The sequence below is a fragment of the Triturus cristatus genome, chromosome 12 (genome assembly GCF_964204655.1).
Source record: "Triturus cristatus chromosome 12, aTriCri1.1, whole genome shotgun sequence".
NCBI classification, from domain to species: domain Eukaryota; kingdom Metazoa; phylum Chordata; class Amphibia; order Caudata; family Salamandridae; genus Triturus; species Triturus cristatus.
This window is the reverse complement of record NC_140595.1, coordinates 428047117-428072030: the sequence shown is the minus strand read 5'-3', so window position 1 is coordinate 428072030 and position 24914 is coordinate 428047117. Positions and strand designations below refer to the sequence as shown.

Here is a 24914-nt window from a genome sequence, read left to right as displayed (position 1 = left end):
ATATACACCTCTGCATTACTTCATGGTTTGACTAACATACACACACACACTTAGAAAGACTTTCAGTCTAAGTACCTCTAACATTATTTAAAGTGCAGTAAGACCATACTTTGCAGTGTTGGGACAATGCCCCTCTGCTGACCATACCCTAGGTGCTTGGTTCGAAATGTGTGACGAATATTTGCTCAAATCCAGTGTAAACCAAAGTAATAAGAAAGGACATGAATGCTAGGAAACATTCCATAGCTTGTTATTTTAGCAAAAATTTCCAAAGGAACAATATTCTGAACTCGCAACTTCATCCACATTGCCAACTACTAAAAAGCACCTAATCGAACTGGCTCTTTTGATGAAGTGAGAGTGAAAACAAATCTGAAATTACAGTCTTGCAAGAAAGTTGTTAGCGAAAAAGAAACAAGGATGTGATCAAAGCAGTAATTTGCTGACTTTACACAGCAGATGCCTGTACATTATTAGAAACTTGGAACATAATCTTTCCTTTGTGAAATCTCCTTTATAGCATGGATGGCCAGCTCAGAGCATTAACCTAAAGGTTCATCACCCTCATGTCTAAAGCTAGTTTGTTTCAAGTTCACCCATTGGGATTCCAATCTGCAGAGTTAGCAATGCAATGTTCTGGTAAGGCCTCATGACGTTTAGTAACACAAAAGTGTGTTAAGTGTGTAAATCATACTGTATGAAGGTGCAAAATTATCCGCCCATTTCCAGTGTTCACACTTAAAGTACACTCCGTGGCACATACGGTTCTACTCTCGACAGCTTAAAAAACGCTTCTTGCAAATACTACTGTTAAGACTATGAGGCATTTCAGTGATGACGTGGCTGGTGATCAGGGCTTTTCAATGCTTTCTCCTGAACTTGTCTCTTGAACAGTCTCTTAGAGTTCCGTAACGTGCATTGGGTAGCCTGGAGGAGGATGAGGTGGCACTTGAATACTGAGACGCCTGATGTGGCAACCATGACAGAGAAGGTGGCTCTCTAGTGGGTAACAACGACAATCTTCTTCATCGTTGAGCTGAAGTCCACAGTCCTGCAACAGAAACCAAAGAGTACACATTAGATGGCATTGCATAGGTTTTCACCTGATAAAACAAATTTTTTCTTTCAGCGCTGAAAAGGCCAATATTAATGTACAAATGTTATGGTCAGTTGCTAGAAGCCCAATATCGAAAAACAGACTTGCACTGAAGTACAGACTACTTTCTGTTAAGTGTACAGCTGTTATCGCTGCAAGCACAATCATGGAAAGTCTTTCAATTGGGTCTTGGAAGGTCAGTACTACTGGAACAGCTAGCTGGTTTCATATCTTGCAACTACAACTAAACACAGAAGGGCAAACACATGACAGGTAACTATTGTACACAGAGGAAGCGCTCTTAGGGAAACATGTACATCAGACCCACCGAAATTATGAGACTATGTAGCTGTGGCATGGTCTGCAATATTATGGATTTGCCGCACTTTCCACAAGATCCACATATGCTATATAATTTTCAGATTTAACAAAAAAATGTTTCCAGCTCAAACAGATCAAAGATAACTAACAATGGTGCCACACGTGTTATCACTCAATAGAAGACCCATTGAAAAGGCTAACTAGAAATGTTTCAGTTTCTGATTGCCCCATTTAGGCGTTGAAGCGACACTAATGATGCCTAACCTTTACCCAATAGTGTTTCCCATTCGCAGCCAAAATTGCAGAAAAAAAGTCAACCAGGAACTAACACGATTCATCGAAGACAATGCCGTCCTCGACCCGTCCCAATCTGGATTCCAGAGGAACCACAGCACCGAGACCACACTACTCGCTGCCACGGACAACATTCGCACCCTCCTGTACCAAGGCCACTCCACAGCTCTCATATTACTCGACCTATCAGCAGCCTTTGACACCATCTCCCACCGTACACTCATCGCCAGACTACATGACACCGACATAAAAGGAACAGCCTTAGACTGGATCCGATCATTCCTCACCGGAAGAAGCCAAACAATCAGACTGTCACCCTTCCTTCCCGACCCCAGGATCATCACATGCGGAGTCCCACAGGGGTCGTCACTGAGCCCAACCCTCTTCAACATCTACATGGCCCTCCTCGCCGCCATCGTCCGACCACACGGCCTCAACATCGTATCCTACGCTGACGACACCCAGCTTATCCTCTCCCTAACCAATGACCCTGCCACTGCCAGACTCAACTTCCAAAAAGGGATTCAGGAAATAGCAATCTGGATGACCAACAGCTGCCTCAAGCTCAACGCCGAGAAGACAGAAGTCCTTGTCCTTGGAACCACCCCCTCAGCATGGGACAACACCTGGTGGCCGTCTGCCCTCGGAAGCCCACCGACCCCCTCAGACTACGCCAAAAACCTTGGCATCGTACTCGACTCATCCCTCACCATGAACTGACAGGACAACACCGTCACCTCCAGCTGCTTCAACACCCTCCAAATACTCCGAAAGACTTTCAAGTGGATCCCCCCTGAGTCACCCACGCACTCATCACCAGCAGACTGGACAATGGAAACACTCTACGCCGGCATCAACAAGTCCCTACTCCGCAAACTCCGGATGATACAGAACACCGCCGCCAGGCTCGTTCTCGACATCCCCTGGCACGAACACATCAGCCAACACCTACGTAGGCTCCACTGGCTCCCCCTGGAGAAAAGAGTCACCTTCAAAATCCTCACCCACGCCTACAAATGCCTGCACAACACCGGACCAGTATACCTCAACGACAGAATCAACTTCCACGTACCAAAAAGGAACTTCCGATCCTCCAACCTCGCACTGGCTGAAACCCCGCACATCCACAGAGCCAGTGCAGGCGGAAGATCATTCTCCCACATCGCGGCCAAAACCTGGAGACATCTGGCGAGCCCCCTCACTGAACACTTTCAGGAAGACTATCAAGACCTGGCCCTTCGGTTAAACGGATCTGCTAACCCCCTCCCCCCTGGGTGAGTAGCCTGCTTTACAAACCCTGATTGATTGACTGATTGATACATGTGTAAAAACGACAGAATAGTGAAATACTGCCACAAAATGTGCCACATTAAGCCACATAGTTTGCCTTTTCTTGCCACTCAATTTAGTTAACCCTGCCATGCAATTAAGTCCGCCCATGACACACGATTCCAATGTCCCTGATGTACATTGAGACTTTATGCAACTTGTCTGACAGTTTGTAGCCGCAACAGGACCCTGTGAGCAAGGGGAAGTATGGAAACTTAGTCAAAGTTGTCACTTTTCATTCTTAATGCTAAAGGGAATGAGCCATAAGAAAAATGCCAAGGTAAGAGCTGGTACATTCCGAAACATTAAGATAAACTGTGTGAAATGAGAATAGCAGAGAGCATCTGGCTGTTCCCTTACATCCCCTTTGGCCTGTAGCTCGGGCTAGACTGATGGTCAATGAGGAGATGCAAGGTCTCCTTGCATCAATGATCTCAGTGCTGGTGTTCCCCCCTCAGTAAGTGGATCAGACCCTCTCACGAGTATGCCTGTGGTCGGAGTCTTGGAAGATTGCCCAAAGTGCAGCCACCTCCCTGTGTTATCAATGAGAGTAGAAGTGATCTTAGTCTGTCCACACTATCCCCAGGGGTGGGGACCATCAGGGCTTCCCTCAATATTAAATATTGTTGAGCATTTCAGCATAACAATATTTGTTTTGGCGGAACTCTTCACACAGGTGATGCTCTGAATTCTTTGCAGTCCTGGGAACATCATGTTCATGTCAATACAAGTCCACTTGAAGGACCTGTGGATCGCTTGCCATGGGCTAATGCTGAAATCGACAGACTGACATTATAAAAAATGGTCTTAGCCAACATCTGGAACAGGTTGGTCTGACTCATGAACCAATTATACGTTGAACATGGATTTTTCATTCCCCCAAAGGTGGGGAGACTTTGCTGATTTTGGTCAAGGAGGAGGAGGGGCTAAAGGCACATCTCAGTTCAGTCACCAACATTAACTGCACATTTTACAGCACTTTCCTACATTTTATATAGTAGCTGCCTTGGGATTATTTAGTAACTGGAGGTTTGATTATAAAAATAGTTTGTGGTGTCGCTGGGCCCCACGATCCATGAGCAAAAGGACAAGAATATGGAAACCAGAACAACCCATAGTGCGGTGAAGAGCCATTTTCTCCATCTATATGCATGTTTCTTTGGCTACCTGTGAAATTACACCCTACATTCAAAACACTGCACTTGATGTGAACATCCTTAAGTGGCACTAACAGACAGAAGGTGCTAACCATTCCCTTAGCATTCAGCACCAGTTAATCAAAGCCCTGATTTGTAATCATAGACCCCTCTTTGGACAACTCCGGCTTTCCTTCTTTCCATGCGTGTGCACAAAAGTTCCATAAATAAATACCGTTTACACACCTGTACTATAAGTTAAATATCCCCACGCTTGACGGTAGCATAGCCAAGAAACCATGGGCCGTAATGCAAACAGAGCAAATACCAACCGTACTTGGAGTAGTAAAAGGCAGTCTTCATCGGTAGAGCAGGTAAAGACAACCTTAGTCGTGGTGCTATGGACCGCTCACTGCTCTGTCCCCCTCTGCCACTACACTTGCTGCACCATTGGTAACCACTCCCGTGTCGGCTGATGGAGAGCCTCTGAGAGCCTCTTAGCGTCTTTAGCGTTGGGTTTGTTAAGCAGCTGATTACCACGAGGGACTCCGTTCACAATTGTTCCACTTTAAGTAAAACTAACAACAATACAATGTGAAGTGTGAGCTTGGGAACTTGAGGTCAAAGGTTTCAACCTTTATTACCATGTTTGACAGAAATGATACGACTCGCGTTTCAGAAGCTATGAAGTGGGACAAGTCGGCGGGATGAAGCATAGGAGACAATCTAGGAAAGGAAGCCGCTATAAAAATTTCAGGCAAGCAAGAAATCTCCTATGGCTTGGAAGGCCCTCTTACCTGAAAGCAAGTATCCCAGGAGGAGGTAAGGATGACATTTATAGGCAACAACGAATTCAGTGTAAAGCAGCAGTGAAGGGCTGTGCTGGCAAGCAGCCATTCAGGGGACAAGATATTCACGCCAATGTGGCAATAAAATAATAAGGCAGACTGTGGAGTGAGTTCTAGGTACGAAACCAATGTACTAAGGACATACACGAGGGGTGGGAATCCAAGCACAAAAACACTGAGATGATGCTTCATTTTATAGAGGGCCGCCAGCGTGAAATTCAAGATAAGGCTGTCCTCGCAGACACCACCCCACCCTCCCCGGGATATGGTGAGGCAAAAGCAGGGGGCACTCCTTCTCGCACCTGGTGACCAAAGCTGTGAACAACCTTCTCCTGCACCTCAGGACCACCTCATCACTCCAGCAATTCAGGAAAGGACTCAAGACCTGGCTGTTCGAATGAACAGATCATCATGAAGTAGTTAGCAACTCCAGAGCCTCGAGACTCTTACGGGTTTTTTGCCATGCTTTACGTATCCTTGATTGACTGCTTGATTGACAAAATGCCCATCATATAGGTTGCCCAGTGGTGTGCAATGCAATGTCCTGTATGCCATTGCTTTTCCAGCATATATAAAGGATCAAAGAAAGGACCAAACAGGACATGAAGAAAACAGGCTCTTGGCCTAGACACCCCCAATCATTAAAGAATTATCCCTGAACCCTTAAAGAAGAGCATCGGAGAATGCTCTTCACCTTCTCAGGAATCAAGCTGGTCTTGGAAAATATATGAAGGTACTATTCAAAATCTACCTATAAGCTACAGAGCAAAAAGGATGCTCACATGGAGCAGGCTGACATCTTCAAGTCAGCTTATCACTTTCGATGGCTCACTTCCAGATTCACATTCTGACCTTACATGCTGGGAAGCAGCCTGGCAGCTTGGGTTAAGGGCTGGAGCACTAAAAGACCATTCAAAGCCATACTGGGTCAAATGCCAAAGACTGGCTTACCCACTATGCACTATCTCACTGTCAGGTGCGATTCGAGCAGTTTGGGATGCTTAGCTTCATTGAGATGCAGGTGTGTGATGGTGAAATTTAACTGAGAGATGCCAGTCTATGACTGTTGAGCATACTTGCATGCTAGTCTGCAAGAGATAAACATGTGTGAGGCACCAATTATGCGAAATGCACCACCGCCATATGGTTGGCAAACAGATACTCTCTAACAGTACCACATATTCCTTATGCATATCAACTTTCAGAACCGATAGCAAACGTTATGTCCACCCACACCCTCATGCACATTCCATAGCACCTGAACTGTAAAGTAGAAAACAGGGTATCCGTATCAAACCTAGGGGAAAGTCCTTTCCTTATTCACCCAAGACACAGCCCCCTGTCTTCAACAACTAAGCACAAACTCATATGCAACATGGCCAGGTAGGTATTTCATTAAAGCAAATTGAAGCATCTCCAAGTGTTACACAGAACACAACCACTGTTACACTTTGGCTAAAAAGATACCAAACTACCATGACTGCGCCCACTGGCAAAATTTAAAAAGCATTACCGAAGCCAAAAGGTGCTGCCTATGAAATATTTATTGGTTTTGTCAATGGTTTTAGAGATGTAACAGTTGAACAGCGGCACTGGCAATGGACAGCTGGAGAAGGGCATGGGGGCATGGTGGGGGTTAAACAAACATGGACAGTGGGAGGACAGCAGGGGTGGGGGGACAAACAGCAGGAGGAAGGCGTGGGAGAGCAACACAAGTATGCTGCATGGGAGGGGGAAGGAGAAGGTCAGGGAGACTATACAGAGCCATGCACTATTATAGAATCTCCCAGGGCCTGGATTTTTAAAGGTGGGTGCACCGGAGCCAACACAGGGCCCCACCATACACTTGTTGGGGGCTCGGGGGGAGTCCAGGGGCCCTCTCGGCCCCAAACAGCTCATGCATGCAGTGGTGCCAGCGCAGGCAGGAAACCTGCTATGTCCTGAAGCTGGGCTCCCTATGTCCCAAAGCTTGGCTCCCTCGGACAGAGGTGATGAGTCAGCCCGGGCGGGTGGGATTCCCGGGGCCACAGAAGGCTTGGGGAGCAGGGCCGCAATCCCCCATCGCTTTTTAACATATATGTGCGGCCCTGGAGAATGGGGTCCCCAGGGCCTAAAGAGTGTCGGGGAGGGGATCACAATGCCTCCCTTCCCCTTTTAGCTTCTATGTACAGTACTGGGTGATTGGGTCCACAGGGTCTTAAGAGGCTTGGGGAGTGAGGCCACGTGCCCCTCTTTAATTAAAAAAAGAAAGCCCTGGGGGATGGGGTCGCCAGAGCCTAAAGAGGTCCTGGGAAGGAGCCAGCATGGCCCTCCCTCCTCTTTTTTATTACATGTACGGCCCTGTGGGATGGCGTCTCCTAGGGCCCAAAGAGTGTCAGGAGGGTGGCCACCCTTCCCTTTAATAATATTTTTTCTAAAGGACCTGGTGGTGGGGTCCCCAGGGCCTAAAGAGGCTCCTGTTAAATTTCACAAACGATGTGGTCTTTCTTTCTGACCACGATATCACTTTTTTTTTTGTGAAACTTTATATTGACATTTTCCAACATAATCAAAAAAATTATAGGCATTGCATATCGTGAGAACCAAACCAATGACAAGTCTATGGTCATTTGACATATGATATAGCGTTTCAATGACATTGTTCATTACATGGGACCCCGCCCTGCGCCCGAGTCCCGGCATACAAAATCAAATTGTTCAATATCATACAGTCTGCTCCCATGGTCCCCTCAGTCGCTTACTTCTGATTCTGAATCCTCCCTCGGGGGCTCCCACACACTCCCACGATAGGCATTCCACACTCCCCATATCAGAGACCATTTTTTTGGGCACCCTCTATGAATGTATACTGTCTTTTCAATAATCATTGCATTATCCATAGCCTCACTCTACTGGGGAAGGGTAGGAGTCTGTCGGGACCCCCATTGCTGTGCTATATTTCGCTTCGCCAGCATCATGCCCAGTGTTACCCATGTTTCCGCTGTGCGGTTCAGGTCCGTAGGCTCTCGCACGTTAAGGAGGCATCTCCTTGGTTCTGGGAGAATCGTGATTTTTGTAACCTGCGGGAGGGTGCGCATGACTGCCTTCCAGTAACGGACAATTGCAGGACATATCCAGAGGGAGTGGAAGAGAGTCCCCTCTTCTCCACATTGTCTGAGACAAAGTGGTGAGTCTGTCCGATGCAGTTTATGTAGGAGTGTTCGGGTGTAATAAGTGCGGTGTAGGATTTTTAATTGTATCAGCTTTAATTTTGATGGTATCGCTACTGTCTTAGGGGATGAGAGCGCGTCCTGCCAGTCTGCGTCGTCTAATTCTCCTATCTCTGATTTCCATTTGGATTTGAGGGCTTTTAGGGGGTCGGGCTGGTTATTTATTATTTTCCAGTATGTTTGAGATATGGCTTTTTTGTTAAGATGCTCTGTGAGAAGTCTGTCTTCTAGCGGTGACGATTCCGCTAGCTGTGTGCCTGGTGGGATGGCGGCCATGAGAGCATGTCTGATCTGTAGGTACCTCTATCTTTCAGTATTCGCCAAACCATTTGCAGCCTGTAAATGGGCAAACGTGACTATTTCTTTTTTCTTCCACAGATCCCCGACTCACGAGATTCCTATCAAGTCCCATTGGCGAAAGCCCTTGGTGTTGCGTAGCATACCTAGTCGGTTTGTGTCCCATAGTGGCGTCGCCTGTGTTATCTTTCCCTCCCATCCTAACGCACGTTGAGCCTCAAACCAGATTTTTACCATATGGGCCGTCGGGCCCATGAGGTTATGCCTTCTAACCTTATTGTACAATGCACCCATAATTCCTACAGTGTCTAGCAGATGTCTATCCATGCGATAGGCCGGGTCGTCACCGGGTATGTGTAGCCATTGGTTAACCACCGTAAGCTGCGAGGCCCAGTAGTATATCTTGATGTTGTGGAGGGCAATAACCCCATCGTACCAGCTCCTTGTTAATTTATGGAGTGCTATCCGCGGCGTTTTCCCATCCCATAATAGACTGGTCACTTCTGTGTTTATTGCTGTGATGTATGCTGGAGATACTGGGAAGGGCGTGTTTTGCATACATACAGGAACCTGGGGAGCGCCATCATTTTGAAAAGAGCCGCTCTTCCCAGAAGTGTTAGTGGTAGGGAGCGCCAGTGCTTGACGTCACTACGGAACCGTATTAGGGGCTGTGTAAGGTTTTCAGCAATGAATTGTGCTCTATCAGGTGTTACATATATCCCTAGATATTTAAATCCATTTTCCGCTATCTGTATTATACATCCTCTTGGGAGCCACGGTGGAGAACCCTGCAGTACATAAAGGTGTGACTTTGCCCAGTTAATGGTATATCCAGAGATCCGCATATACGACATACATATGTCTAGAAGACTATTAATTGAGCGCGCCGGGGACGCCAGGTACAATAACATGTCATCCGCATATAAGGAAATGCCGTCCTCCCTTCCCATTGCCCATCTCAGGCCGCGGATTACCGGGTCCTGACGTATCCAGGCCGCCAACGGTTCCAAAACAAGCGCAAAACAGAAGTGGCGAGGGGGGGCAGCCCTGTCTTGTTCCCCTCCCCAGCGGGAAGTCGGTTGATATATGGCCATTCACTACCACCTGCGCCAACGGTTGCGTGTACAGTAGCTGGATCCAGGCGCAAATCTTGGGCCCAAATCTCAAATGCCGTAAAACTGCAAATAGGAAGGGCCATTCTACCAAGTCAAACGCCATTCTGGCATCAAGAGACAGAAGGACGGCATCTTCCTCTATAGTGGAGCGATGCGCGATGACCCCGTGGAGTCGATGCAAATTAAGGGCGGTATTCCGATTCGGCATCAACACGGACTGATCTGGGTGCACCATTGTGGCTAGGTGTGCCTGAAGCCTTGTTGCCAATACTTTAGCCAAGATCTTGGCTTCGGCATTTAGCAAGGAGATCGGTCTGTAGGACGTGCATTCGTGCAGCGGTTTATTTGGTTTATGAATAGCCACTATAGTGGCCAATCTGTGATCTCTGGGGAGAATCCCCTTCTCTAAGCTGTCGTTGTACATATGCAGTAAGCGAGGGACAAGCTGCGTTGCTGCTTTTTTATATAATTCCACCAGGATCCCGTTCGGTCCCAGTGCCTTCCCGGTGTGGAGCACGGCTATCGCAAATGTTAACTCTTCAGGCTCTAAGTCTTTCTCAAGGGCCTCAACCGTAGATGGGGCCAGCATGGGCATTTTTATGTCTTTGAGGAATTCTAGATTTTCCGCAACTGTGGCTGTGGCCTCTTGGGTATATACCTTTCTGTAATGCTCCGCTAGGGCCCCCGCAATCCGCTGGGGTTCCACCGTTAAGCTGCCGTGGCCTAATTGAATTTGCACCACCCATCTAGTAGCCCGATACTTTTGTTCCAGCCAGGCCAATAGCCTACCCGCCTTGTCACCCAGCTCATAAATAGTATGCTGTGTCTTGAGGTGCCTAGTTTTTGCCATCTCCCACATTTATGACTTGTATTCATGTTGCGCCATTCGCACCCTATGCGTCGTATTTCCATTTGTATGCAGCACATGGTCTGCTTCTGCCAGGGATACCTGTCGCTCAAGCCCCTCTATTTCCTTCTTCTGGGACTGTTTATAGTTCGTCACTATCGAGATGGCCTGTCCACGAAGGACTGTTTTATAGGCTTCCCACAGTGTCGTCGGGGATGTCACGGAGTGCTCATTTTCTGCGAAATAATGCTTAGTTGTTGCCAGGAGGGCTTTACTGATTTTGCGGATTTTCAAGTATCCTGGATAGAGTGGGAACAGCCTATGTTTTTTCAATGTGAAGGCAGCATGGGTAACAAGCACTGGCGAATGGTCTGAGATACCCCTGGGCAAGTGTGTCACCTCTGTCACTCCCATGAGCCCCATCGCCAATGTAAAGATATAATCTAGTCTGGAGAGGCTATTGTGCGCCCCAGAGTGGAATATATATTGCCGCTCTGTCGGTGTAGAGTTCTCCATACATCTATTAGGCTCAGTGCCTCAATGAATTCGAGTAATTTAGGCCTGATATCACTTTTGACTAGATAGTCCCTCATTGATTTGGCCCATCTAATAAGTGGGCATCTAGATACTTCATGACCAATGATGGGATCCTTTTTGATGAGATACCAGTGTCTGTTTAAAGGAGCGCTTACTTTTTAATGTCTGCTGTGTTGTAGGTGGTAATACATCTATGATCATTGTTTCTCTCACTTTTATTTTTTTGTCAAAAATACAGCCTTCTCTCTTTTATATTGCCGTGCTATACTGGAGGCTGCATTAGAGTGTTTTCTGAATAACTTCTGGCTTTGAACCTTAAAATTACCCCTTGTTCAATTTTCGAGTATTCCTCCTCCGTACTGCATACCCTCCCGGCTCTGTAGAAGTCACCAAAGGGGATACTTTTGATAATCAGGATTGGGTTAAAGCACTGGGCGTGAAAAATACTGTTCCCTGCAGTGGGTTTTCTGTAAAAGTAGCCACCACCTTACTACCTTCTATCCGCATCATCACATCCAGTAATTCTATTTCTTTATTACTATTCTTGCTGGTGAAGGACAGATTCAGAACATTAGTGTTCAGCTGTTCCACAAATTATGTGGCTTCAGTTACAGTCCTTTTCAATAGGACAAACAGGTCAGCAATAAAAGGCAGAGTCCAATAGAGCAAGGCAATATAAAAGAGAGCACGCTCTATTTTTTAAAGAAAAATGAGAGGAACAATGATCATAGATTCATTACAACCTACAACACAGCACACATGAAAAATGACTGCTTCAAAAGGCACTGGTATCTCAAAATGATTTGCTTACCACTAGGGAAGGATTGTGTACTGTAACAGGTGTAAAGCATGCCAACATGGGGTTAACATTATTCATCTTAAGACACCTTTTGACAACATCGAAGTAAGTGGGAGGCTTACGTGTAAAAGTAGGTTTATTTTGTACACACTGAAGTGTCCTTGCCTGAAGGTATCTGTAGACAGCATCACATTACCAATACATAAAATAATCCTGCAGCACATTAAGGCGATCAAGAACCCTGACCGAGGTTATCCAGTGGCTAGACATTTTGATAGTGGAGGCCTGCATGGCTCGTGGGTGGTGGGGGGGGGAAAGAGGGAGGCTGTGCAATGAAATAATTAACATCTACCTTGCCGCCGGGTCCCGCGTCTCTGTTCCTGCTCTCCTCATTGGATTCGAGGAACAGGAAGCACAGGCAGGCTCCCCTGACCAATCATAATGCTGCAATGCAGCGTTGTGATTGGTCTGAGTGTCTTGGTTTGACGCTCAGCCAGGGAATGGGGGCCTGGGCATGTTCTCCATGCAGCCTATATGGTGAACAGGGAAAGTGCGCATGACTGTTTTGAGCGGGTCAAGAGGGCCGTCCAAACAGTCATGTGCATTTAGCAGTGGGCAAACCACTCCTCCCATGCCCTGCTTTGAGAGCAAAGCAGGCCCGTCCGCAAAGCAGAACAGAAACATAAAAATGATAATAACTCAAATTCATTATCATTTTATGTTTCCTTTACTTTGTACTGCTTAAAAGCAGTGGGGCGATGCTCTTCTGCCACAGCGGAGGTGCCGCCTCCGCATTTAGTTAAATATCATGAAGGTGATGCGTCCTTGTTAAAGTTTAGGTACATAAGGCAAATTACTAAGGATGTAAGAGGAGGAGATGGAGAGTATTTAGGAAACTGGAGAACTGGTTCATTTTGGAGATAAATATCAAAAAGCCACATGGTTTAAACTTGGACGAGGAATTATACACATGTTTAGGTTGACTGACAATAAGAGTCTATCTAGGTAGTTGATGCCATTGGTAAGAAGTTGCACCCATTTGTATATTTATGTTTGCTGGCTGGATTCACACAGCTTATTAGACAGTGCAGTAGCTAAATGTTTTATTGTCAATATGATGAATGATAGTACATGATGGCTTTTTACAGGTGCCCTTATATGAAGTTAGGTGATTTATTTCAATCATGTCTTATTTGCATTTGCTAATGTAAATATGTATTCTGGGTCACGTGCTCACATGTAACTCAATGATTGAGTACAGAAGCCAAAGGACAAACCGAAAAATTGTATTGTAAAATTATCTTAACATATATATGATTAAAATGTAGATATATTGCATACCAATTATGAAATAACCTTGGTACTGAGCATGAGATTTGCTTTTGATTTAGCTTTTGTTTTTTAGGTAAATCAGTTTCATTATACAAAGCGGTATATTCACATGTTCAAAGATGGCAAACGCATTTTGCATTGTCTTTTTGTCCTACATTTGTTACTTGTGAATGAAAATTACTTATAGAATTTTTTTAGAAAATGCCATTTTTATCGTGATCAAGGTCACAGTGTGCAACCGAAATGCGTTTATATGTTTCAGCCTCCATACATTTCTTTTTTAAACTTTAACTGGAGCGCCGATCTTGTTCCTGATGATGGAATGGAGCTGCTGATATAGTAACACGCACAGTGGGCGCAATAACTTTTCCAGCACCACTAATGGTTGGGAAGCACGCCAGTGTATGTGTGTGTAGATATAGATATAGATATTATCTACTGGCGGTCGCCAGTAGATAGTTATAGTTAGGACCGAGTTTCCATAGGAAATCTGAAAATTCTATTTTGAATAACTTTGGCGCCGGTTGACGAATCCTCGCAAAATTTTCGAAACTAATGGGTCGCTCCGTTCAGCTCCTACCCTGAAAGTCTCGGGGTGATTCGTCAAGCGGGGCCGGGAAAATAGGGGGGTCCCAAAACACGTTTTCCCCATGCATTTTTCCATAGGACCTTTAGTCGAAGGTACAGCCCGAATGGCTGAACAGAATTACTTGAAATTTGGCAGAGAGGTAGTCCTCAGGTCAGGGAAGTGCCTTTTGCAGGTCTGGTGTCAATCTGTTCAGTAGTTCCTGAGAAAATAGCATTTAAAAGCATATAAATATCTATAAGCGCGCACCGTGCGAGCACCCTAACGTGCGTGAGCGTAATTCTGATTGGTGGTTACATGTTAGTCAACGTGCAAATCGGTCGAAATCAGGAAGTGTCGGCCGCCATTTTGTTTGTTTTCAGTGCGAGAGTGAAAAAGGAAGGTGGCGAACGTGAAACGGGGGCAGGGTAGAGAGTTCCTGACCCCCTAGCCTTTGTCAGGGGGTCCCTGAAGGACCCCGAAGGCAGAAAATATTTTTTTAATTATTATTTTTTTTTTAAATCGCGGGGGTGCGCGCACGGTGAAAAACCAAAAAAAATAAAAATAAATGTTTAATACGTAGTTTATTGTAAAATAAATATGTAAAAAAAATACAGAAATAAATTAGCATTTAAAAAACCGTACAAATTCACAGAAAAAAACATAGGTTTCACACACATTATAGTTAGGAATTAGCATTTAAAAAACCTTGCAAATTCACTTAAAAAACCATAGGTTTCACACATGTTATAGTTAGGTGGATATGTCACTCGTAAAAAACCAATGAAATTCCCCCGTTATAGTTAGTTCAGATAACTATAACTCGCATGACCGCCACTCTATCACAAGGATGATGTCATCAGTGATGTCATGAGTGATGCCACTGACCATGCCATGAGTGATGTAATATGTGACGTCATGAGCAGTGGATTGCGGGTGCGTGAGTTATAGTTATCTGAACTAACTAGAACGGGGGAATTTCATTGGTTTTTTACGAGTGAAATATCCACCTAACTATAACATGTGTGAAACCTATGGTTTTTTAAGTGAATATAGATATAGATATATATATATTTCGCCAGTAGGTAGTTATAGTTAGGACCTATTATCCATAGGAAATCCGCAACATTCTATTTGGAATAACTTTGGCACCGGTTGACGAATCTTCGCGAAATTTTCAAAAAAAAAGGGGGTCCCAAAACGTGTTTTCCCCATGCAATTTTCCATAGGAACCTTTAATCGCAGCTGCAGCCCGAACTGCTGAACGGAATTACACCAAATTTGGCAAAGAGGTAGCCCTTGGTTCACACTCGTGCCTTTTGGTTAAATGGTATAAATCCGTTAGGTAGTTCCTGAGAAAATGAAAAGAAAATTCATAGCTATATCTATGGCCTCGGAGGGTCCGCGTACCCTCCCGATCACGAGCTGTATGCTAATTGGCTGTCAACACTCCAAACCAGGAAGTGTTGGCAGCTATTTTGTGGCTCGGTAGAACCGAGGCACAAGAAACCCAAGAAAAAAACGTGCAAAATGCAAAAAGGGGGCAGGGTAGAAACACCCTGACCCCCTAGGCCCAAAAAATAATTTTTCTTAAAAAAAAACAAAATCGCCGAGATTCGCGCACCCAGCGCGAATTTTGGCCAAAATGTAAATAAAAAATTTAAAAACGAACTGCGGCCTGCTGTGCTTCGTTGTTAATTAGCGCCCAAAGTAAAAAAAAAGTGGGGGGCCCAATCTCCCCCCCCCCCCCCCACACTGCCCCGGGGACCACCACCCCCGGTAAAAAGCATTTATAGTTGCGGGGGGGCACATCGCCCCCCTGCAGCCCCAGGGACCACCACGCCTGGGGCTCGATTGAATTTTGATTGGGGGGGCACACTGCCCCCCGCAGCCCCGGGGACCGCAGCCCCGGCGACCGCCAACCCCCAGGGCTTTTTTTGTTAACAAAAATACCCTGTGTGGGGGGACTCAAGCCCCCCCACATGCCCCGGGGACCACCACCCCCCGGGGCTTTGAAAATGTGAGGTGGGGGGCCGCGCGGCCCCCCTCCTGGAGCCATTGATGGCCCTGTGGACCGCCACCTCCCAGGGCCGGCTCCTGCAGTGTCCTGGGGTGCCTACCCCCGGATCACTTTAGTTTGCTATGGCAGGGCGGGAGCCTTGCGGCTCCCGTCCTGCCATAGCAAACTTGGTTTGAATTTTGAAAGAGAGCAGGGAAACCTGCTCTCTCTTTCAAAATTCAAACCAAATTGCTTTTCCACACAGGGAGCTGCATTCCCCATGTGAAAAAGCAATGCCGGCTCCCGAAGGACGCGGGGAGCTGGCTGGGACTGTGGGGGGGGGATTGGGGACCTCCCCAAGGTCCCCAACAGAGAGGGCCAGCCCCGGGGGATGGGGTCCCCAGGGCTACATGTGGGCCGGGAGGGGGGCCATGCGGCCCCCTTCCCCATAAGTAAAAAAGAAAAAGGTCATGCCCTGGGGGATGGGGTCCCCGGGGCCAATTAAGGCCTCGGGAGGGGGGCAACGCGGCCCCCTTCCACATTTTTACAACTTAAAAAAACAAAATTAGGGGGCAGGCCCTGGGAGATGGGGTCCCCAGGGCCCAAAAAATAGAAAAAGAAGGGGGGGGGGCTACACAGTCCCCCTAATAATTTCTTTTTTTTTTTTAAACGGCCTCGCGCTTAAGGTCACGCCCCCTCCTTTCAGCACTCTGCCAACGCCAATGGGGAACTAATTCCCCTTGAATACTGGGGGTCCCTGGGGGCCAGCTAGCCCACCAGGAACCTCCAGTGTGCGCCACGGGGCTGCGTTGCAGAGGTGTTCTGAGGCCACGCCCCTTTTTACACCTCTCTGCAACGCAGCTCTGTGGCGCTTAGTGGAGGTAGCTGGTGGGCTAGTTGCACCCCAGGGACCCTCAGGATTCAAGAGGGGGAGTAATCCCCCAACTTAAAACGCACCACAGGGCGCGTTTGCACAGTGGTGAAGGGAGGGGGCGGGGCCTGAGTTCACAGGTGTGCAAAAACACCCTGTGGCGCGTTTTAAGTTCAGGAATGAATTCCTCGTCAATCCTGAGGGTCACTGGGGGGAAAGTAGCCCACCAGGTACCTCCAGTAAGCGCCACGGAGGTGCGTTGCACTGTGTTGTAAAAAGGGGCATGGCCTCTGAACTCCTCTCTGCAACACAGCTCTCTGGTGCATACTGGAGGTAACTGGTGGGCTAGTTGGCCCCAAGGGACCCTCGGGATTGAGGAGGAATTAATCTTCCGACTTAAAACACGCCACAGAGCGCGTTTGCAGACATGTCACCTCAGGCTCCGCCCCATTCCTTCCCCAGAGTGCAAACGCGCCCTGTGGTGCATTTTAGGTTGAGGAATTAATTCCTCTTCAATCTGGAGGGTCCCTGGGGGCAAACTAGCCCACCAGGTACCTCCAGTATGCGCCAGGGAGCTGCGTTGCAGAGAGATGTTCAGAGGCCACGCCCCTTTTTACACCTCTCTGCAACGCAGCTCAGTGGCGCTTACTGTAGGTACCTAGTGGACTAGTTTGCTAGTTGAACCCAAGGGACACTCAGGATTCAAGGGGACTTAATCTCCCAAATTAAAACGGCCACAGGGCACGTTTACACAGTGATGAAGGGAGGGGGTGGGGCCCGAGATGACGTGTGAAAACACACCCTGTGGCGCATTTTAAGTTGGGGAAATAATTCCCCTTCAACCCTGAGGGCCCCTGGGGGCTAACTAGCCCACCAGGTGCTTCCAGTAAGCGCCACTGCACTGTGTTTCAGAGAGGTGGCCCAGGCCGTGCCCCTTTTTACACCTCTCTGCAACGCAGCTCTGTGGAGCTTACTGGAGGTACCTAGTGGGCTACTTGGACGCTAGGGACACTCAGGATTCAAGGGGACTTAATCTCCCAAATTAAAACGGACACAGGGTGCGTTTACACAGTGGTGAAGGGTGGGGATGGTGTAGGAAAGTGGCTCTATATATACTGGACCAAAGTAAAATCATCCGAACTACAAATTCCGATTTACTTACCTGCTATCAGGAGAGACCTCAGTGCTGCATCTTTGAGCCCAGTACTGATTCTGAAAAGTAATTCTAACCGTACTTACCAGTAACTTGAATTTCCTTCCATAGGATATCATTGACTGCTTTTTGCTGAAAAAGTTTCTAAGTGTGGAGTTTTGGAACTTTAAAATATTCCTCTAAAATCAGACGAACTACGAATTCTGATTTACACACCTGTTATCAGGAGAGACATCAGTGCTGCATCTTTGAGCCCAGTACTGATCCTGAAAAGTAATTCTAACACTTATAAATTCACCCAGGCACTCTCCTTGCAGTACTCTAATCATTCAGTCAGTAACCAAGTACTCATGCACTGAGCCAGGCATTGGCACATGGACTGCTTCAAACCCCTAGCCACTATGCATGCAGTCCCCTAACTAGCCAACACACTTATAGTTCCGCACTTATACATTCAACAAAAAAAACAATATTTCACTTTCAATATTTTAAAAAACATTTTTATTTCCATTTATATTAAAAATATATAATGTAATTTAAAAAATAAAATATGTAAAAATAAACAGTTAACAAAACTGTAGAAAATCAGTATAAAAAATACATATAACTTATTACATTTAAAAAATATCATTTAAAAAACCTTTGAAATTCACTGAAAAAAACACAGGTTTCAGACATGTTATAGTTAGGAATTAGCATTTAAAATAACCTTAGAAATTCACTGTATAGCCATAGGTTTCAGGGGTGTTATAGTTAGCTGGACATTTCACTCGTACAAAACCATTGAAATTCCTCCGTTATAGTTATTGCACTAACTATAACTCGCGCGCCCGGAATCCAAAAAAAGGGGGGGTCCCAAAACGTGTTTTCTCAAAGGACATTTTAGAACAGGCTACAGCCCGAACTGCTGAACGGAATTACACCGAATTTTGCAAAAAGGTAGCCCTTGGCTCAGAAAGAGATTTTTGTTTAATTGGTGTAAATCCGTCCAGTAGTTCCCGAGAAAACCAAAAAATAGAGGTAAAAAAAATCAATTTCCCATAGGAAAGTTTAGACATAGTTATAGCAAAAACTGCTGGACGGAATTACACCAAATTTGGCAAAAAGGTACTGCTTGGCTCAGAAAGCCTCCTTTTCAAAAAATGTGTAAATCCGTTCATTAGTTTTTGAGAAATTAAGAAATAAAGATAGTGATATCTATGGCCGCGGTGGATCGTTGCACCCTCCCGATCACGAGCTACATTGTAATTAGCTGTCAACACTCCAAACCAGGAAGTGTTGGTAGCCATCTTGTGCCTTGGTAGAACCGAGGCACAAGATGGCGATTCAATTACGCAAAGCAGATTGCTTTTTCCACATGGGGAGCTGCAAGTTAGCAGCTCCCCATGTGGAAAAGCAATGCCAGCTCCTGCTGGACGTGGGGAGCCGGCAGGGACCGTGGGGGCATTGGGGCTCCCCCCATGGTCCTCAAAGGAGAGGGCCACCCCCAGGGGATGGGGTCCCCGGGGCTAGGAGTGGCCCGGGAGGGGACCCACGTGGCCCCCTCCCCTGTGCATTTTTTTTTTTTAAAGCAGAGGCCAGGCCCCGGGGGATGGGGTCCCCGGGGCCATATTTGGGCAGAGGAGGGGGGCCACACGGCCCCCTCCGAAAAAACCCAAAATAGAAATGGTCAGGGCCCGGGGGATGGGGTGCCCGGGGCCAGAAGTGGCCCGAGAGGGGGCCACGCGGCCCCCCTCCCAAATAAATAAAATTAAATAAATAAATAAAGGCCGGCCCCGGGGGATGGGGTCCCCGGGACCAATAGAGGCCTTAGGAGGGGGGCCACGCAGCCGCCCCTCCATAATAAAAAAAAAAGAACATTTGTCCATGCCCCGGGGGATGGGGTCCCCGGGGCCGGAATTGGCCACAGGAGGGGGGCCCACGCGGCCCCCTTCCCGTAATATTTATATATATATATTTTTAAATGGGGGTCAGGCCCTAGGGGATGGGGTCCCCAGGGCCCATAAAATAGAAAAGGAAGGGGGGCCACACAGCCCCCCCTCCCTGCAGCACTCTGCAAACACGTCCCCTGGCGCGTTGTAAGATGGGGAAGTAATTCCCCTTGAATACTGGGGGTCCCTGGGGGCCAACTAGCCCACCAGGAACCTCCAGTATGCGCCAGGGAGCCATGCCCCTTTTTACACCACTCTGCAACGTAGCTCTGTGGCGCTTACTGGAGGTAAGTGGTGGGCTAGTTGTCCCCCAGGGACCCTCAGGACTCAAGGGGACTTAATCCCCCAATTTACAACGCACCAGGGGGTGCGTTTGCGCAGTGGTGCGGGGGGGCATGGCCTGATGTCACAAGTGTGCAAATGCACCCTGTTGCGCGTTTTAAGTTGGGGAAATAAGTCCCCTTGCATCCTGAAGGTACCTGGGGGCCAACTAACCCACCAGGTACGTCCAGTAAGTGCCACAGAGTTGCATTGCAGAGAGGTGTAAAATAGGGCATGGCCTTGGACCACCTCTCTGCAACGCAGCTTTGTGGTGCTTACTGGAGGTACGTGGTGGGCTAGTTGGACCCAGGGACTCTCAGGATTCAAGGGGACTTAATGCCCCAACTTAAAACGTGCCACAGGGCGCCTTTGCACAGTGGTAAAGGGAAGGGTGGGGCCAGAGGTGACGTGTGCAAACACGCCCTGTGGCGCGTTTTAAGTTGGGGATTTAAGTCCCCTTAAATCCGGAGGGCCCCTGGGGGCCATCTAGGCCACCAGGTACTTCCAGTAAGCGCCACAGCCTGCGTCACTCATGCAAATAATTAATTACACTCCCATTTACTCACCTATACAGTTATACACACCAGCTCACTTACTCATACAAATACTAGCACATTCTAACGCTCTTATACAATCACTGATACAGGCACACACTCATCCATAAAGCCACTCTCACAATCACACACACTCACTTATAGCCATTTAAATACTCTAACACACATATACATTACCTTTCACATATGTAGTTACTCACACATGTTCCACTGAGATGTACATTCAGTCACTAACACACCCATACACACAGTCCATTACAGATGCAGTCTTGAAACCATGCACCCAGTGAATCACCCACTCATACATCTATGCACAGAGTCTCACACACCCCACACACACAAACACTCAGGCACCCATACACATACTCAGACAACAAATCAATAACTCATATATACACTCATGTAGTTATTTACAAACTGATACAGCAGCTTACACACCAACAGACAGATGGATACAGACATTCACACAGTTTAGTCACTAACCCATGCATTCAGTAAGATACGTTTAGTCACTCACTTATAGAGTCACTCGCAAACCTACTAAATCTATATATATATATACACACACAACACCGAAGTTCACCGTCGTCGCGACCACATGCCCTGGGTGCCCCGTATCACGGTGGTGAGCCGCGTTTCACAACACACTCAAGTCAGAGACCAGAATTGTGTCAGCCGACACAAAGCAGAAGCACACTTGAGTCCGTGAGTATTTTCTTTATTCGTGCGGAGCCCCCATCAGCACTGACAGACGCGTTTCCCGCTCTGGCTTTGTCAATGTCAGTTTATCGCAGTACCACCATTTTAAAGTGAAAAAAAGTGTCAAAAATGGTAAACATAAAAGACAGCCCAATATATGCATGATGCTTCATTTTTGTGTCGGCCATCTTATCATTCTATGCGGCTTTGCTTTAAGCAATGATAATCGAATAGTACAGCCGATAAGTTTATAAAACATGGTGTCATAATTCCTAAATTATATCAATGCTCACATTTTATCATACATGAAAAGGAGACGTAAAGTATATAGAAAGTTACATATAGCCACTTAATGAAGAAAGACAAATGTATTTTCTTTCTTCAATGTTAATATCATCTATAATGTCTTATACTTTACTTGTCATGCTTGAAAAAGTTTTTATGTAGGAATCGTAACTGGTACACCAAACAATCTAGCCCTGAATGGGCTTTTAAAATCTAAACTGGAGGATCTCTAGTACAAAAGAAAAGTAAAAGTGAGTAAAGGCTATGTGACCCTCAGTTCATAATTGAACATTCCCTTCTACTTAGTGGTCACATGATTAATCCAAACAGGGAAGGAAAGCACACATATTTCTTAGTCAGAATAAAGAGCCTACATTGTATAACAATCCTATGTGTAAAATTATCAGAGACAAAAACATTCATGTCGACTTATAACACAAATGATATGTAAAAGGAGGATCTGAAAAATGGCAACAGGCATTGTCTCATCTCAGCTCTAATCCAAATAAATTGTAAAAAAAAAAAAAGTCTCCTAGCTTTTGTAGTTCTAACCCAAATATAAAGATATTGTGGTTACAGGTTACAACCCGCAATGAGATTCATCGTCTGGTAGCTCATGGTGTATGAATCTTTTTCTAAATGGGCCCATAGTTCCTCGTCGTTATTCAGACCCTGAGGGGCCATGTTTCCCAGCTCAATGTATACTTGGACTCTAGGGAACACAATTTCGTAACCCTGTCTCCTGTTAAAAGGTCCCTATTACTTTTATGAGTATCCTCAAAGTGGCGAGCCACGGGGTAACTGTTGTCCTTTTTTGCAATCGCCTGCATGTGTTCCAACACACGCTTCTTGGCAAGGTGTATTGTGCTGCCAATATATCTTTTCTTACAGGGACATTCTAAACAGTACATGGTGAAATCAGAGTTACAATTAAGTAATTTATTGATGTTTCTAGAAGAGTTATAGTTTTTACCTAGAGTCTCATGTGGTCTTTTTGTGGCTATATTTGCATGCCTTGCATTTCATGCACGGAAATAACCCAGTTATGGGTCCTTTCGGTCTTTTTGCAGATTGAAAATGGCTTGAAACTAAGAGATCCTTGATGGATTTGGATCTTCTATATGTTATCAGAGGTTGACTGGGAATTTGATTCTTTAAAACGTTGTCTGTTTTAAGCATGTGCCAATTTCTTCTGAACATCTGGACTATTTTAGAAGATTGCGTATTAAAACGTGTAATCATGCGTGTAGGTTCTGGGGTTTGAGAGATGTTACTTCCACTCGCAATTTTAGGAGCTAAAAGCTCTTCTCTAGTTATCTTTTCAACTTTTTTTACTGCTACACAGAAGGAATTATTTGAGTAACTCCTGTCTTTAGAACGGCTGTATGTTTCGTTCTTTGCTGTAACATAGTCCTCTCCAGAAGAACAGTTTTGCTTCATACGCAAAAGCTCCCCATAAGGAATATTATTGCTCAAACGTTTTGGATGAAAGTTTTTTGCGTGAAGCAAAGCATTGCCAGCTGTGGGTTTCCTATACAGTCAAGTCAAGATCTCTGCATTATTAATGTAGACTTCTAGGTCCAAATAGAAGACCTGTGTGCTGCTTATATGTCCACTAAATACCAGGTTTAAGTCGTTGGAATTTAAGAATGTTATGAACTCCTCGGCCGAGGAGTGCGAAACCTTCCATACGAGAAAAAGATCGTAGATGTAACAGGTCCAAAATGGGACCATGTCCTTCCATTTTTCCGGTACCTCCCACCAGCCAACAAAAAAAGGTGTGCATAACTGGGGGTGAAGCACGTGCCCATCGCAGTACCGCATTGTTGCCTGTATAGCTGCCCTGCAAAAATAAATATGTTGTTTTCTAAACAAAATGCTAACATTTTACGAAGCATCTCATTATGTTTTTTAAACTTAAGAGGGCGCTTATCTAAAAACCACTTTAACGACGCAATCCCCCGGTCATGGTTTATACAAGTATACACAGTGGTATATCCAATGTAATAAGCAGCATGTCAGGCTCCCACTTGACACCTTCAATTAACCTGAGAAAGTCTTGCGTATCTCCAATATAAGAGCTAAGATTTTTAAACCACGGTGCCAAAAAGAAATCCAAATAAATAGAACAGTTCTCAAGAAGGCTATTTATAGAGGCCACTATTGGTCTTCCAGGTGGCCAATGTAAATCTTTATGGACCTTTGGAAGGTGATAGAAGGTAGGCAACATGGGATATTCACATAACAAAAAATTAAATTAAATTACTTACCAACATTCCCTCATCCCTCCATTCTCGTAAATTTTGATGGAAAGTCTCAATGCAATTAGAATATTCTCTTTTAGTTGTGGGCAAGTAACATTCTTGATCTTCCAGTTGGTTAAGTGCTTCTCTAATATATTGTTGTTTTGGAAAAAACACAATGTTGCCCCCTTCATCAGAAGGTTTCACTATTATTGATTCATCCTGTTTAAGACTTTGGATAGCGTGCCATTGTTTCTGGGAGATTTTATAATGCTTTTCAAGATGAGTTTGCCGTTGAAGATTCTTTAGTTTTTGAATCAAGGCATCATTAAAGACGTCTATAGCATCATATGGCATCTGGCGAGAAGTTCTTGATTTCCTTTTTAGTCCGCTATTTCCACTTGCTTGTTCAATTCCTGCATATGGAAGACTGGACTCTGTTCCTCCTGTATCGTATGGGTCATCCGTGTGATTAGATGTTTCTAAGTTTTGAAGCAACACTAGACTATCCACATCACTACCAACAAGACTGTCCATGTTATAAATCACTTTGTCTATCTCTGCACTTCCGGCTTGCCTAGCATGCAGAAGGTGTACCTTCTGGAGTTTTAACTTTTGGATAAATTTAAACAAATCTACCCTTGTTTCAGTATAGTTAAAATCTGTGGTTGGACAAAACGTTAATCCCAGTTGTAGTACTTTCAGTTCATCTTCCTTCAAAATCCGGTCGGATAAGTTAATGACACTTTTTTCAATCATTGCTTGCCCTTGCTGCGTGTTGATGTTTCTTCTCCTTCTCTTACCGCGTCTTGTTTTGCGTTTCTTTTTAGGTTTGGAGGATGTGTCCTTTGTGCCGGTCTTTGGCGATTCTCGCGGATTAGCTTGAATTCTTGAAAAAATGTTGGTTCTGCATCTGTGTCTTTTGCCTCATCACCTGTTATCTGTTCACTGCCAGAGGTTTCTACTTCAGATTCGGAAGTCTCCTTGCTGAAGGAAACACCTACTCTCTTCTTATTCATCTCCTTTCTTGGCAAATCATATTTACGTGCAAAAGTTAAAATACGCCCTGACTGGTAATCTTGTTCATCGCGCTGGAATTTGGTCTGTTTGCGACGACTTATTCAGTTTTCATA

The 24914-nt window shown here is 45.7% G+C and overlaps 1 protein-coding gene across 1 annotated transcript in view; it reads right to left on the bottom strand.

Annotated features, from left to right (window-relative positions):
- Positions 1–234: 234 nt before the first annotated feature.
- The window catches only part of WTIP (WT1 interacting protein), a 424743-nt gene continuing 400063 nt past the window's right edge, over positions 235–24914 (bottom strand). Inside the window, exon 8 of the mRNA XM_085639776.1 lies at positions 235–1051. Within this exon, the coding sequence (XP_085495902.1) occupies positions 899–1051 (153 nt within the window). The 3' untranslated portion in view covers positions 235–898. The remainder of the gene's footprint in view (positions 1052–24914) is intronic.